We start from the raw sequence: 15,754 nt of genomic DNA on the forward strand, positions 1-15,754 counted from the left end.
TATCTGAAAATTTTAGAGTCTTGACTTTATTTTCAAGTCTTTAACATACCTGAAATGTGATTTTGGTGTGAGAAAGGGATCTGTGTCTTATTTTTATTTTAATTGTTTTAGTACCATTTATTGAAAAATCTGTCTTCTCACTGATCTGCAATGCCAGCTTTATCATGATTCAGTTTTCCATTTGTACATGGAGCCACGCCTGGACTTCGGGGTGTATGCACCTGTGGTATTTGCGCAATACTAAGCATTGCCTTACTAGCTGCAGTATTGGGATAAGTCCTGGTGTCTGACGAGACAAGTCTCCGTACCTAGTTCTTTTTCAGGAGTATTTTGAATATCGTTGGCCTATTGCTCTTCCACAGAACAACTTGTCAGGCACCTTAAAAAACCTGGTGGAGAGGCTCCAGAAAGACCATTAGCCTCTCCGCCAGGTGAGGACACGGAAAGAAGTGCCAGCTATGAACTAGGAAATGAGCCTTCACCAGAGGTGACCATGCTGGCACCTTGATCGTGGACTTCACAGCCTCCAGCACCATCACCTGCCCAAATGCAACCTTGAACCAAACCAGATGCCAGAGGGAAGAGAGTATCTGTTGATATTGTCCAGGCTGCGGACGTCTCCAGGAAAAATTGGAAAAGATGAAGGGGACGTGGGTTCAAGCCCTGGTCCGGGAAGATCCCACATGCCATGGAGCAACTAACTAAGCCTGTGCGCCACAACTACTGAACCTGTGCTCTAGAGCCTGTGAGCACACCTACTGAAGCCCACGTGCCTGGAGCCCATGCTCCGCAACGAGAGAAGCCGCTGCAATGAGAAGCCTGCACACCGCAATGAGGAGTAGCCCCCACTCGCCACAACTAGAGAAAGCCTGCACACAGCCTTAAATAAATAAACAAACAAACAAACACACACCTGGTGGGATATTGATTGGAATTGCATTGACTCTGAAGATGCATTTGCAGAACATTGATTACTTTATCATGTGAGTTTTCTTATCCAAGAACACAGTGTCTGTCTCTCTAGATATTCAGTGTTACTGTTTCTTTAAAAATGACTCTCAATAAGGTTCTATAATTTTTTCCAGAAAGGTTTATTTATTTATTATTTATTTATTTATTTGGCTGTGTTGGGTCTTCATTGCTGCACGCAGGCTTTCTCTAGTTGTGGCGAGCAAGGTCTACTCTTGGTTGCAGTTTGCGGGCTTCTCATTGCGGTGGCTTCTCTTGTTGCAGAGCACGGGCTCTAGGTGCATGGGCTTCAGTAGTTGTGGCACACGAGCTCAGTAGTTGTGGCTCGCAGGCTCTAGAGTGCAGGCTCAGTAGTTGTGGTGCACAGGCTCAGTTGCTCCATGGCATGTGGGATCTTCCTGGACCAGGGCTTGAATCCATGTCCCCTGCATTGGCAGGCGGATTCTTAACCACTGTGCCACCAGGGAAGCCTTCCATTCCTTTTATTTCCTTTTCTTGCCTTATTGCATTAGCAAGAACTTCCAGATGATGTTGAAAAGGAGTAGTGAGAGGGGACATCCTTGCCTTGTACCTGATCTTAGTGGGAAAATCTTTGAGTTTCTCACCATTAAGTATGGTGTTAGCTGTAGCACATTAGGTGCTGAGGGCTTGAAGTAAAACAGCTAGAGTGTGGGGAGTTGCTCTATGTGGGATATGGTACACAAGAAAACTAAATAGAAATTGGCAACTGATTCTTCTGTTCCTGACTCTGCCCAACATGGTGACTTATATAAGACTTGTTTGTTCTCTTGGTTGTTACTGGAAAGGGTCACATGTATCTCTCAAGTTCATACTGATGTGTAATATAAGGAGTACAGGCTTTGGGTCAAGAAGGCTTGGGTTTGAATCCTTATTCTGTCACCAAGGTGTGTGCTGTTGGGCTAGTAGTCCCTAAGCTTCAATTTCCCTGTAAATGGACACAGTGAAGGGTGGTTGTAAGGACTAGAGGATGAGCTTGCACATGCTTCTCAAACTGTAGCTGCTCCTGCACCATGCTATTGTAATTATTACTGTTATCAACCTTATTAGTAAGAGACCCATTAAAGATGGGTCAGCTGGGCCAAAACTTTTTTCTTTCCTATCAGACTACCTCTCCCTCCTGTATTCTCTGCTTTGCGTAATGTTACCATTCATCCAGGCATCTGAGCCACAGACTTGGCAGTTGTCTTCACTGCTTCTTTCCTCTTCACCCAGCCCCCTGGTCATGTTGAACTTGTCTGTTTACCCCTTTACACATGCTGCCGTTTACCCAGAAAGCTTGTTCCTCTCCCCCACCTTCCACCTGGACTTGCCTGCTTAGGAGGCCTGATCTGATTGCCCCCATTAGTCCTTTCTGCCTCTGATATCTCATAGCACCTTGCATGTCTCTCTGTTACAGCATGATTGTATTGTTTTATAATTAACTGTGTGTATATCTCTTTTTACCACCAGCCTCCATGCTTCTATGGGTCAGTAACTATAGCTGATTATATCCCTAGAGACAACACATAGAGTATAGGCTTGATAAAAGTTTTTGAATTATGTTATCTTTTTAAATTATTATTTATTTATTTTTGGCTGCGTTGGGTCTTCGTTGCTGCGCGCGGGCTTCCTCTAGTTGCAATGAGCGGGGGCTACCCTTCGTTGTGGTGAGCGGGCTTCTCATTGCAGTGGCTTCTCTTGTTGTGGAGCATGGGCTCTAGGCATGCGGGCTTCAGTAGTTGTGGCTCGCAGGCTCTAGAGCGCAGGCTCAGTAGTTGTGGCGCATGGGCTTAGTTGCTCCGCGGCATGTGGGATCTTCCCGGACCGGGGCTCGAACCCGTGTCCCTTGCATTGGCAGGTGGATTCTTAACCATCGCGCCACCAGGGAAACCCGAATTATGTGATCTTGAATCCATTCTTCAGACTTCTCCTCCACTATATATGTTTCCACCCCTGTGAGAATTCAGAATGGCAAGTGCTTCTTCCCAAAATCCTAGGCCCAAGTAGCTACATCTTATTCTGAGGAGAAAACTGGCTGGGTTGCAAGCTAAACATGAAAGTCTGTGGCTTGAGATGGAGCAGCAGATCATAAGGTGAGGGAATTTGAGGAAGCACAGTATTTGTGAGGAGGTTCAAGTCTTCACAATGAAATGTTGATGCCTTGCGACCTTATTTTGAGTGGAGAATGGGCATGTTCAGTGGATGTAAGGACCTCTGTGAGCTAAGAAATTGTATATTCAAAGGATTCTGGATCCTCAGCTTTGATGTTGAGCAGCATTTGGAGATTGACAGTTGTGAAAGGAACAAATGTAGTCCCAACCCACCACTGCCACCACTACCATCACTGCTAAAGAGGTAGACTGAAATAAATAAGTGGGCAGCTGGTGATCTGGGGCCATGGTGTAAGGTGCTGCTGTGATTCAGAGGTGCTCCCTGTCCTGTGAGCCAGGGTGAATACCATTGTTTGTTTCAGTTCTGTCTTCAGCCTTAAGGCAGCTACACTGGCATCATGACTGCTTCATCCAGCCACACGTTTCCAGGTGTATTGTTCTGTAGGTCACTGTAGGGCTGGCTGGGAGCTTCTTCAGTGGAATTACCTCTGCTGGTTCTTGGCATCTGGTGTAAAGTTGTAGGTCCTGTTGGCCTCTGGATTAATAGGATTAAACCTATGCTTGATGAGAGTGGGAGGGGGAGCATTCCTTTAGCTAGTAGATCATGACGACACAGGGGATATTTTAGAGAGGAGGAACATCTTCGCAGGGTCCTGGCTAGATTCCACAGACGTAGTAGCATTCTTCCTTCCCGAATTGCCAGGTGCTTAAATTTGGGAGCGTTTGCTGCTTGCTGCAATAGGCCTGAAACAGATACCTGAGTAGTGTCGGGTTCTGATCTCATATATTCTCTGTTCCATTTTCAGGGAAGATCTCCTGGCTGTATGTTCTTCTAGGATGCAGTTGGAAACAGAATTTCAGAGAAACATGGTGATTCTAGAGGATACAGGAAGGGAGGGAGAGAGACAGTGTAATGTAATCTCTGCTTTCACCTGCAGGCCACTGCTGAAACTCAAGAGAAAGAAAAACTCATCACACATTTGCAGGAGAAGGTTGCATCCTTGGAGAAGAGACTGGAGCAGAACTTATCAGGGGAAGAACATGTGCAGGAACTTCTAAAAGAGGTAGCTAGCTCCCTTTGGGCTGGCCAGTGTTGGGAGGGCCGTGGTAACACTGGAGATTTCATAAAATCCTAGAGTTTCAGAGCCAGAGAGTCTTCAAAGAGCTTGGTGAAAAGATCACTCCCTCCAACTTTTGATTGTTCTGCTTATGGTAAAATCAGCATCATGTTGCCTGTGTGTGACGTTTTCCTGAAGGAAAGGGAGCACTTTGTTCAGAGATGCATGTGAAGGAGTGGCATCCTGATCACTGATAAACCCCACCTAGTGATTTACACCATTTGGGTTGTTGTCTTACTGCCCTGCTTTCCTTCCCTACCCATCGTACTTTACATTGGCCAAGGAAAGTAGTTACCATCTGCCTTTGGCGTGAGCGAGAATTGCTTTGGGCAGCAAGTGGACTCTCCTTAGCCGAAGGAGGCAGTTGAGCCAACTGGCCTCTAGCCCAGTGGTGTAGGTGAACTTGCTTGTCGTCTGCCCACATTCTGCTCTCTCCTACATGACAGAGGTGACAAAACCCAAGCCTTGGGCCTAGATTAGCCCCTCACTTTCTGTATTCAGTCAGTTTCAACTAAATGTGTCCATCTCCACTGCCACTGCTGTACTTCAGGTTTCCAGCCACTCTGGCCTAGTCTGTGTTAGAAGTCTCCAGACTAGCCTACACAACATCAGTCTCTCCTGCACCCTCTAACACAGTCTTCCACGTCACCACTAAACTCATCTTTCCAAACAACATTTCTGACTATATCACTCCCATAAGGAGCTTCCACAATTACCCTACAGTCTATAGTGAGTATAACGTGGTTTCTAAGGTATAGATGGATTTCTAGAACCAGGCTCCCTAGGTTTGCACTTTACCTCTTCTACTTACTAATTTTTGACTTAGAGCAAGTAACTTAATCTTTTTGTGTTTTCTTCCCCCTCTGTAAAATAGGGTTAAAATTGTATCAAACACATAGAATTGTTATTGGGAAATGATTAGAATTAGCACATCATGGGGTCTCAATATATTTCAGCTATTAACATTAAGATCATTATTGTGCCATCATCATTGTTATAAAGTTTAGTGTGCATAGGAGTTACTTGGTGAGTTTGTTTGAAGTATACATTTCTAGGGAATTCCCTGGCAGTCCAGTGGTTAGGAATCAGCACTTTTACTGCAGTGGCCCAGGTTCAATCCCTGGTCAGGAAACTGAGATCTTGCAAGCCAAAAATCTGGGGGAGAAAAAGAAATATATATATATATATATATATATATATATATATATATATATATATATATATATATATATGCATGTGTGTGTGTGTGTGTGTGTGTGTGTGTGTATATATATGTGTGTGTGTGTGTGTGTGTGTGTCTTGCCCTACCCTCAGAAATTCTGATTTTAGTAGGCCTGGAAAAGGCCTCAAACTTAAAAACTCCTCCACCCACCCAGATGAGTCTAATGCAAGTGTTTGGATGACTCCACTTTGAAAAATATTTGCTACAGAATTAAGTTCAAACTTCCTTCTGTAGCATAAAAAGCTTTTCTCATAATCTGGCCCTTTGCCTAACGTTCTAGTCTTGTTTCATGACCTGAACCCATCATCACCTTGACTTTTGGCAAGCTGTTAGCTCCCCAGATACCTCCAGCTATTTCATACCTCTAGTGTCATCCCTCTGCCTGGGTGCTCCCTTGGGCCCTGGCCACCTGTGAAGAATGAAGCCTCCTAGTTTCCTGAGGCAGTGAGGATCTCCTGCTCTGTGCTGCTCCTTTGTGGACACCATTACACTCTATTATATACTTTTTTGGTTAGTTTTTGCCCCAGCCTCAAGGTCAAATTTATACTTTATGTATACTTTATATGTATACTTTATGATATGTGAATTTTATCTCTGTTAACTGTTTTGGGTTTTTTGGTGCGTACTTGTGTCCCTCGTGCCTCGCACAAATCGAAGTATGGTGTAGATGTCAGTAAATATTTATTCAATGGAGAAATGACTATTTTCTTTTACTCTTCTTTCAACTTACAGAAAACACTTGCTGAGCAGAATTTGGAGGATACCAGACAGCAGCTCTTGGCAGCCAGAAGCAGCCAGGCCAATGCCACTGACAGCCTGGAGACTCGGGTACTGACCTCACTCCCAGTGGTTCCTGTGTCTGGGTGGTGCCCTGGTTGGATGATGTGGTTGTGGCTGAGAATCCCCTTGGGTCAGAGGTTTTCTTCCAAAGGGACTCTCTTTCGGATCTTACTTGTAGAGAACTGAGGTAGTCGTTTTCTTCATTCTTGCCACATTACCATCATTGTTCCACAGCAAGTTGTTCTCTTCTCTGTTTATTCCCTTTATCCCCATTCCCCTCCTTCCCATAGGAAACCACTCTAATGTGGTTAATAGAGACCCTTTTATTGTTGGATAACCTTAAAACTGGTGACATTGTTTTGTGTGTCTGTGTGTTGATTTAAGTAAATGATACAACTGTACATATGTCTTTTTTGTTACTTTCAACTGCTCCATCTTCTGTGTCCACTTCGTTGTTCTTACCTACTATACTTTATAGTTGTCTACTAGATGCTAGATATCCAGATTGCCTTCGTTCTGTCACCACAAATTACACTGTGGTGAACATCCTTGTCCCTTTTGCCTTAAGAAGGATAGCAAGTGCATATGACTCAATGTGACTCAGTAGGGCAGGAATGTTCCCAGAAGGCTTGCACCTGGCTCTACTCGCCCAGCATGCATGAGAGTTCCTATCGCTGCATCTCTGTCATTTCTAGCATTGGCATTTCTCAGCCTTCTTGCCAGTTTAATGAGTGTGAAGTGGTAGAAGTGGCAAGGGATCTCTGTGGGGCCGCCTATAAGAACACTAATCCCATTCATGATAGCTCCACCCTCATAACCTAAGTACCTCCCAGACACCTCACATCCTAACACCATCATGTCAGACATTAGGATTTCAATATATGAATTTTGGAGGGACGTAAACATTCAGACCATAGCAAATGCTTAGCTTATTTTTTTAATCTTTCTTGTTTCTTGATAAATATATATAAAGCTATATTTTTCTCTAAATACAGCTTTGCTTTATTATAATTCAGTTCTGTTTCTGAATATCCATTCTTTTATTGTGGTAAAATACACATAACATAAAATTTACCATTTCATCCATTTCTAGGTGTACACTGGCATAAAGTACATTCACGTTGTTATGCAACCATTACCACCATCCATTTCTAGAACTTTTTCATCTTCTCAAACAGAAACTGTGCCAATTAAAACAATAACTCCCCATTCTCTCCTTTCCCCAGCCCCTGGCAACCACCATTCTACTTTCTGTTTTTATGAATTTGATGATCCTAGGTACCTCATATTAGTGGAATCATATGGTATTTGTCTTTTTGTGTCTGGCTTACTTCACTGAGCATAATGTCTTCAAGGTTCATTCACATTATAGCATGTTTCAGAATTTCACTCCTTTTTAAGGCTGAATAAGCCTTTTTAAGACTTTTATTCCATTGTACATCTATCACATTTTGTTTATCCATTCATTTGTCCATGGACATTTGGGTTGTTTCCACCTTGTGGTGGTTGTGAATAATGCTACAGCGAACATTAATGTATGAACAAGGTTTTTGTGTGGGCTTATACTTTCATTTCTCTTGGGTATATTCCTAGGAGTAGAGTTGCTGGGTCATATAATAACTCTGTGCATAACCTTTTGAGGATCTGAATCTTTCTTGAGTTCTGCCTGCAAACTGGGACTTGCATAGATATTTACTGAACCCAGCAGTTCAAAAAGCTAGGTTTCACCATAAACAAGACAAAAATACAGCCCTCAGAATGCAGGAAAATATTTACAAATGAAACAACAGACAAAAGATTAATCTCCAAAATATACAAACAGCTCGTGGAGCTCAATATCAAAAAAACAAACAATCCAATTAAAAAATGGGTGGAAGACCTAAATAGACATTTCACCAAAGAAGACATACAGATGGCCAGGAAGCACATGAAAAGCTGCTCCGCATCACTAATTACTAGAGAAATGCAAATCAAAACTACAATGAGGTATCACCTCATGCCGGTCAGAGTGGCCATTATCAAAAAATCTAGAAACAGTAAATGCTGGAGAGGGTGTGGTGAAAAGGGAACCCTCTTGCACTGTTGGGGGAAATGTAAATTGATACAGCCACCATGGAGAACAGTATGGAGGTTCCTTAAAAAACTAAAAATAGAATTACCATATGACCCAGCAATCCCAATACTAGGCATATACCCTGAGAAAACTGTAATTCAAAAGGAGACTTGTACCACAATGTTCATTGCAGCACTATTTACAATAGCCAGGACATGGAACTAACCTAAATGTCCATCGACAGATGAATGGATAAAGAAGATGTGGCACATATATACAATGGAATATTAGCCATAAAAAGAAAAGAAATTGAGTTATTTGTAGTGAGGTGGATGGACCTAGAGTCTGTCATACAGAGTGAAGTAAGTCAGAAAGAGAAAAACAAATGCCATATGCTAACGCATATATATGGAATCAAAAAAAAAAAAAAGGTACTGATGAACCTAGTTGCAGGGCAGGAATAAAGATGTAGACATAGAGAATGGACTTGAGGACATGGGATGGGAGGGGGAAGATGGGGCAAAGTGAGAGTAGCATCGACAAATATACACTACTGAATATAAAGCGGGTAGCTAGTGGGAAGCAGCAGCATAGCGCAGGGAGATCAGCTTGGTGCTTTGTGGTAACCTAGAGGGGTGGGATAGGGAGGATGGGAGGGAGTCTCAAGAGGGAGGGGATATGGGGACATATGGATACATATGGCTGATTCACTTTGATGTACAACAGAAACTAACACAGTATTGTGAAGCAAGTATACTCCAATAAAGACCTATTTAAAAAAAAATAAATAAAAGCTAGGTTTCAGTCGTGGCCCTACCACTAATAAAATTTGTGATCATGAGCAAGTAACATTACTGTTCTTCTCTGTGGAAGTACTCACACTGTTCTCATGGGGTTGTTTCAGTTAAAACTTACCTGTGAACATACCTGAGAAACCATGAGACCTAAAAATACTCTTTTTCTCATTTGGTACCTACCGTTCCTTGACAAAGCTGCAACCTTCCATGAGCTTGTGTTTTAATAATAAAGTTCCCCAGGGCAAACCTTATTCAGCAAACAAGAGGACTTTAAAAGAGAAATTGGCAAAGTTAGCTTGAGTCAGATGAAAAAGCCATATTGAAGAACCATGTCTAGCTCAGTGCTAGGCAGTGTGTCATCCTGTCCGCTGTGCTGGCCTCGTGTCCTAGTGCAGTGCCAAGTACACAGTCAGACTGGATCATTAATTGTGGGATGAGGGAAACGCAAGTTTGTATCATGAGCAGTAATTCCACTTCTGGGAATCTGTCCTAATCAAGTGATTCAAACCAGATCAACACTTTTTGCATGAAGATGTCAACTGCTGCATTATTTTATGTGCAAAATGGAAAACAGTAAGCAGCGGTTCAGGAAATTATGAAACATCCTTTAAGGAAATAATCTAAGGTCTGAAGACTGCGTGGAAGCATAGAAGGAAATTTGAGCAAGGAGGAAAAATACAAAGTTTTACTAGAATTGTATACGAAGTTGTAATAAAAGAAAGAAACAAAAGTCATAAAAATAGCCTGTAAGAAGCTATATTAGAATGATAGTGTTTTATAATGGTAGACTTACGAGCATCTTTCTTCTTTTGTAAGTAAAAATTTTTCTTTAATGAACCTGTTTTATGATTTAAATAGATTTGATTTTAAAAGCCATTTTGTTGCTACTTCTTTTGAACGAAAGGATGCTTCTCTTTCCCCCCTCAGGTGAAAGAACTAGAGCAGAGCCTGCAGGCATCTGAGGAGAAGCTAAAACAGAGCAGTGACATTGTGGCAGCTCTGGAAGCTCAGATTCAGGAGCTTGTAAGTGGGTATTGTGACTGCTGTGTTCTAGGCCCTTGATGCTTTTTCCCTTTATTCCTTTGTAGGTCCCCAAACTCACTCCCAAATTCTGGAATGGTATCTGGACCTGACCTTAGATACAGTTGTGGGCAGATAGGCAGTGCAGGTAGAGGGAGTCAGGACCTGCTAGAGTGTCTGAGTTACCCAGAGAGATGGTGATGGGCTAGACAGCCCAGCCTAGTTCTGGGACTGTTAGCGGTGGTGTCTCCACTGGCATTCAAACCTCACCTTGCAGCCGGGGCTGTGGAGAACAGCTCCAGGCTCTGGGGAGAAGATGGCAAGGGCTTGGCCGGTAGTCACAGCGCCAGGTCAGGTGTTGAGCTTGAAACTCGAGAAATAAAAACGGCATTTGTTGCCTGTTTGCCGTGTCTGCTAAGTACTCTGCATGTATTTTTTTTTTTTTTTTTTTTTTTTGCGGTACGCGGGCCTCTCACTGTTGTGGCCTCTCCCATTGCGGAGCACAGGCTCCAGACACGCAGGCTCAGCGGCCATGGCTCACGGGCCTAGCCGCTCCGCAGCATGTGGGATCTTCCCGGACCGGGGCACGAACGCGTGTCCCCTGCATCGGCAGGCGGACTCTCAACCACTGCGCCACCAGGGAAGCCCTGCATGTATTTTAATTTAGTCCTTGCAGCAGACCTAAGAGCCTGTACTGTTACCCTTATTCTCCAGAGGAAGCAGGCTCAGAAAGGCGATCAGATCACTAGCCCAAGGTCTCCCAGCTAGTAAATGGCTGAACCCACATCTTTCCTAGGTCAAAGCCCTTGTTCTTCATCACTGTGTTATGTGCCTCCCCAGGGAAAAGCCTCATCCATAGAGGGCAGCAATGAGTAGAGTGAAGGAGGGCTGTGTCTTAGGACTGGCTGGTGCCCAGAGCTGTCCCCCCAGCACCAAGACCAATCCCAGATTCCAGCTCCTAGGCAGGCCAGGGGACCTCAGCGGCAGCCAGGCTGGAGGTCAGGAAGGAGAGTTGTTTCTATTGGACACTCATCTTTGGGTCACCGAGGGACAGAATAAAGCCCCCATTGTCACCACGAATAACTGTCCTCTGCTACCCCCTCAGGCCTCCGCAAACAAGGAGAGCAGCTGTGCACAGCAGCAGGTCCTCGCTCTGGAGCAGCAGTGCACAGAGCACATCCACGCACTGGAGGCCCAGCTCTCTGCCCTGGAGAAAGCTCGGGCAGCCGACCATGTGGCCGCGGAGCGGAAGGTGGTGAGTGAGGAAAGGAGAGGGGCCGGGCACGGGAGCACCACGTTCACGTGTGGCTCGGCTGCCAAGTTGTTTGATGGGAAGAAGACCAGCCCTCCTCTGAAGTAGGGAACCACTTTTTGGAGCAGTTTTTATCTTTCACCAAAACACCTGCTCATGAGACTGGATGTTAAAAGGCTGCTTTTTATAAAAACCCTGAACAAATGGGTTTTCTTTTTCCTTGGGCTGCACATGGACTTCCTGGTGCTTCCTGACCAGTCCCATCAGCGGCTTCCCACTGCCTTTCTAAAATGTATACTGTTCATCCTTAATGGCTTCTCCCTTCCCTGGTCCCCCTCCTTGTTCCATAGGCTTCAGAATCAAGTGCCTTAGTTCTTCTCGTGAGGAGGGTGACTCTCCCTTCCTCACCCCAATCCCCATTCTCATCTCCCACCCCTGCAGTGGCAACAAAAGGAAGGGGGGCATTTTTAAAGGTTCCATGTCAAAGAGATAGGACTGTGCTCAGGGGAAATATGGTAAAGACCTTTTCTTTTATACATACTTTTCTCAATTTGCAGAGAGAGCTGGAGCAAGAAAATGCAGGCCTTAAAGAAAGTAAGAATGAATGTGAACATTCTCTACAACATCACCAACTTGAACTAAAGAAGCTAAAGGTATTTATCTAATTGAATCAGTTTCACAAAAGTATCATGTCTTTCATGTGTGTATTTGGAGTGGCCAGGTGAACGTTCTATACGTAGAGTAGAGAAGGAATGGAACTAGCATTTGTTCAGAGTTCTGCTAGGCGTTTGCAACAAATTGTCACCTCATTAAGTCCTCTCAGTGATGAAGGACATAGGGAGAGTTGTGCTTATTTTGCAGTTAATGTCGTCGAGGTTCTGAGTGTAAGTAATTTGTCCAGGTTCCATAGTTAGAGGTGGTGCTGCTCTGACTTTTCACTCCACCACAGAGACCCAGCCCTTCCTCTCTGTCCTCGTCAACAGCTGACTGACAGTAATGCTGTCAAAGCACCACTGTCACTGATTTCCAGTGAGGCCAGTAAAGCAAGACCTTAAAACATCACGAGGGCCTTATTTGTTTGTTTGTAACAGGGAGCAGGTACAGAAATGAAGAAAAAACAACCTGCTGGATTGTTTCCCGTTCCCTTCTGAGAACTTGGTGCTTTGATCAGATGCTGCCACCTTCATTGCCGGGACATAACTGGATTCAGGGGAAGGAGTCTGCCACTTTCTTGTAGGCCTCCAGGCTCCCCTGTCCCCTTTTATAGCAGCCCTTAGATGATAGATCTTTGCAGGACTTGCCCAGCTGTGGTCATGACACAAAGATCTTGTGGATCCTTTGGCAGAGATCTTCTCAGAGAACATGCATAGCTGAGGCCTGCACTGAGTCAGCTTTTACCAGTAGTCTCTGCTAAGCTATGTAGGTGCTAGTGCAGTAGTGCCATGTTATGGAAAGCATGGACTTCAGAGTCAAATATTTCTTCATGCATTCCCTTCAACAAACATCTGAGTACTTGTGGGCCCCATTGTAGGTGCTGGGATGTGGCAATGAGCAAAACAGACAAAATCTTTCCCCCTCCCCTAACCTGTGGAGCTTGTAACTAGAGACAGTAAACATTTTTTTTTAATTTAATTTTATTTATTTTTTATACAGCAGGTTCTTATTAGTCATCAGTTTTATACACATCAGTGTATACATGTCAATCCCAATCTCCCAATTTGTCACAATACCACCACCACCCCGCTACTTTCCCCCCTTGGTGTCCATACGTTTGTTCTCTACATCTGTGTCTCTGTTTCTGCCCTGCAAACTGGTTCATCTGTACCATTTTTCTAGGTTCCACATATATGTGTTAACATACGATAATTTTTTTCTCTTTCTGACTTACCTCACTCTGTATCACAGTCTCTAGATCCATCCACGTCTCTACAAATGATCCAATTTCGTTCCTTTTTATGGCCGAGTAATATTCCATTGTATATGTACCACATCTTCTTTATCCATTCATCGAGACAGTAAACACTTGATAAATAGTTATAAATGCTATGAAGACAATAAAGCAGAGTAAAGGACAGAGAGGACGGAGGAATGGGCTTTTTTAAATATGGAGGTGAATACGGGAACCAGGATGGCAGAGTAGAAGGACATGCTCTCACTCCCTCTTGTGAGAACACCAGAATCTCAAGTAGCTGCTGGACAATCATCGACAGGAAGACACTGGAACTCACAAAAAAGATACCCCACATCCAAAGACGAAGGAGAATCCACAATGAGACGGTAGGACGGGCGCAATCACAGCAAAATCTAATCCCATAACTGCTGGGTGGGTGACTCACAGACTGGAGAACACTTATACCACAGATGTCCACCCACTGGAGTGAAGGTTCTGAGCCCCACATCAGGCTGCCCAACCTGGGGGTCTGGCAACGAGAGGAGGAATTTCTAGAGAATCAGACTTTGAAGCCTAGTGGGATTTGACTGCAGGACTTCGACAGGACTGGGGGAAACAGAGACTCCACTCTTGGAGGGCACACACAAAGTAGTGTGCACGTCAGGACCCAGGGGAAGGAGCAGTGACCCCGGGGAGACTGAACCAGACCTACCTGCTAATGTTGGAGGGTCTCCTGCAGAGGCAGGGGGTGGCTGTGGCTTACCGTGGGGACAAGGACACAGCAGAAGTTCTGGGAAGTGCTCCATGGCTTGAGCCCTCACAGAGTCCGCCATTAGCCCCACCAAAGAGCCCAAGTAGGCTCCAGTGTTGGGTTGCCTCAGGCCAAACAACCAGCAGGGAGGGAACCCAGCCCCATCCATCAGCAGTCAAGCGGACTAAAGTTTTACTGAGCTCTGCCCACCAGAGCAACAGTCAGCTCTACCCACCACCAGTCCCTCCCATCAGGAAACCTGCACAAGCCACTTAGATAGCCTCATCCACCAGAGGGCAGACAGCAGACACAAGAAGAACTAAATCCTGCAGCCTGTGGAACAAAAACCACATTGACAGAACGATACACAAGATGAAAAGGCAGAGAGCTATGTACCAGATGAAGGAACAAGATAAAACCCCAGAAAAACAACTAAATGAAGTGGAGATAGGCAACCTTCCAGAAAAAGAATTCAGAATAATGATAGTGAAGGTGATGCAGGACCTCAGAAAAGGAATGAAGGCAAAGATCGAGAAGATGCAAGAAATGTTTAACAAAGACCTAGAAGAATTAAAGAACAAACAAACAGAGATGAACAATACAATAACTGAAATGAAAACTATACTAGAAGGAATCAATAGCAGAATAACTGAGGCAGAAGAATGGATAAGTGACCTGGAAGACAGAATGGTGGAATTCACTGCTGTGGAACAGAATAAAGAACCAAGAATGAAAAGAAATGAAGACAGCCTAAGAGACCTCTGGGACAACATTAAACGCAAACACATTCACATTATAGGGGTCCCAGAAGGAGAAGAGAGAGAGAAAGGGCCAGAGAAAATATTTGAGGAGATTATAGTCAAAAACGTCCCTAACATGGGAAAGGAAATAGCCACCCAAGTCCAGGAAGTGCAGCAAGTCCCATACAGGATAAACCCAAGGAGAAACACGCTGAGACACATAGTAATCAAATTGGCAAAAATTAAAGACAAAAATTACTGAAAGCAGCAAGTGAAAAATGACAAATAACCTACAAGGGAACTCCCATAAGTTTAACAGCTGATTTCTCAGCAGAAACTCTACAAGCCAGAAGGGAGTGGCATGATATACTTAAAGTGATGAAAGGGAAGAACCTACAACAAAGATTACCTGGCAAGGATCTCATTCAGATTCAATAGAGAAATCAGAAGCTTTACAGACAAGCAAAAGCTCAGAGAATTCAGCACCACCAAACTAGCTCTACAACAAATGCTAAAGGAACTTTTCTAAGTTGAAACACAAGAGAAGAATAGGACCTACAAAAACAAACCCATAACAATTAAGAAAATGGTCAGAGGAACATACATATCAATAATTACCTGAAACATGAATGGATTAAATGCTCCAACCACAAGACACAGGCTTGCTGAATGGATACAAAAGCAAGACCCATCTATATTCTGTCTACAAGAGACCCACTTGAGACCTAGGGACACATACAGACTGAAAGTGAGGGGATGGAAAAAGATATTGCATGCAAATGGAAATCAGAAGAAATCTGGAGTAGCAATACTCATCAGATAAAATAGACTTTAAAATAAAGAATGTTACAAGAGACAAGGAAGGACACTACATAATGATCAAGGGATCAATCCAAGAAGAAGATACAACAATTATAAATATATATGCACCCAACATAGGAGCACCTCAATACATAAGGCAACTGCTAACAGCTATAAAAGGAAATCGACAGTAACACAATAATAGTGGGGGACTTTAACACCTCACTTACACCAATGGACAGATCATCC

General features: G+C 43.9%; 1 protein-coding gene across 3 annotated transcripts in view; it reads left to right on the forward strand.

Annotated features, from left to right (window-relative positions):
• The window catches only part of GOLGA1 (golgin A1), a 52,972-nt gene that overhangs the window by 19,612 nt on the left and 17,606 nt on the right, over positions 1 to 15,754 (forward strand). For all 3 annotated transcript variants that reach the window (XM_032634580.1, XM_032634581.1, XM_032634579.1), the window contains exons 11-15: positions 4,019 to 4,144; positions 6,153 to 6,248; positions 9,978 to 10,073; positions 11,176 to 11,325; positions 11,880 to 11,975. In XM_032634580.1, the coding sequence (XP_032490471.1) occupies positions 4,019 to 4,144; positions 6,153 to 6,248; positions 9,978 to 10,073; positions 11,176 to 11,325; positions 11,880 to 11,975 (564 nt within the window). The remainder of the gene's footprint in view (positions 1 to 4,018; positions 4,145 to 6,152; positions 6,249 to 9,977; positions 10,074 to 11,175; positions 11,326 to 11,879; positions 11,976 to 15,754) is intronic.

Source organism: Phocoena sinus, chromosome 6 (assembly GCF_008692025.1).
Source record: "Phocoena sinus isolate mPhoSin1 chromosome 6, mPhoSin1.pri, whole genome shotgun sequence".
Taxonomy (NCBI): domain Eukaryota; kingdom Metazoa; phylum Chordata; class Mammalia; order Artiodactyla; family Phocoenidae; genus Phocoena; species Phocoena sinus.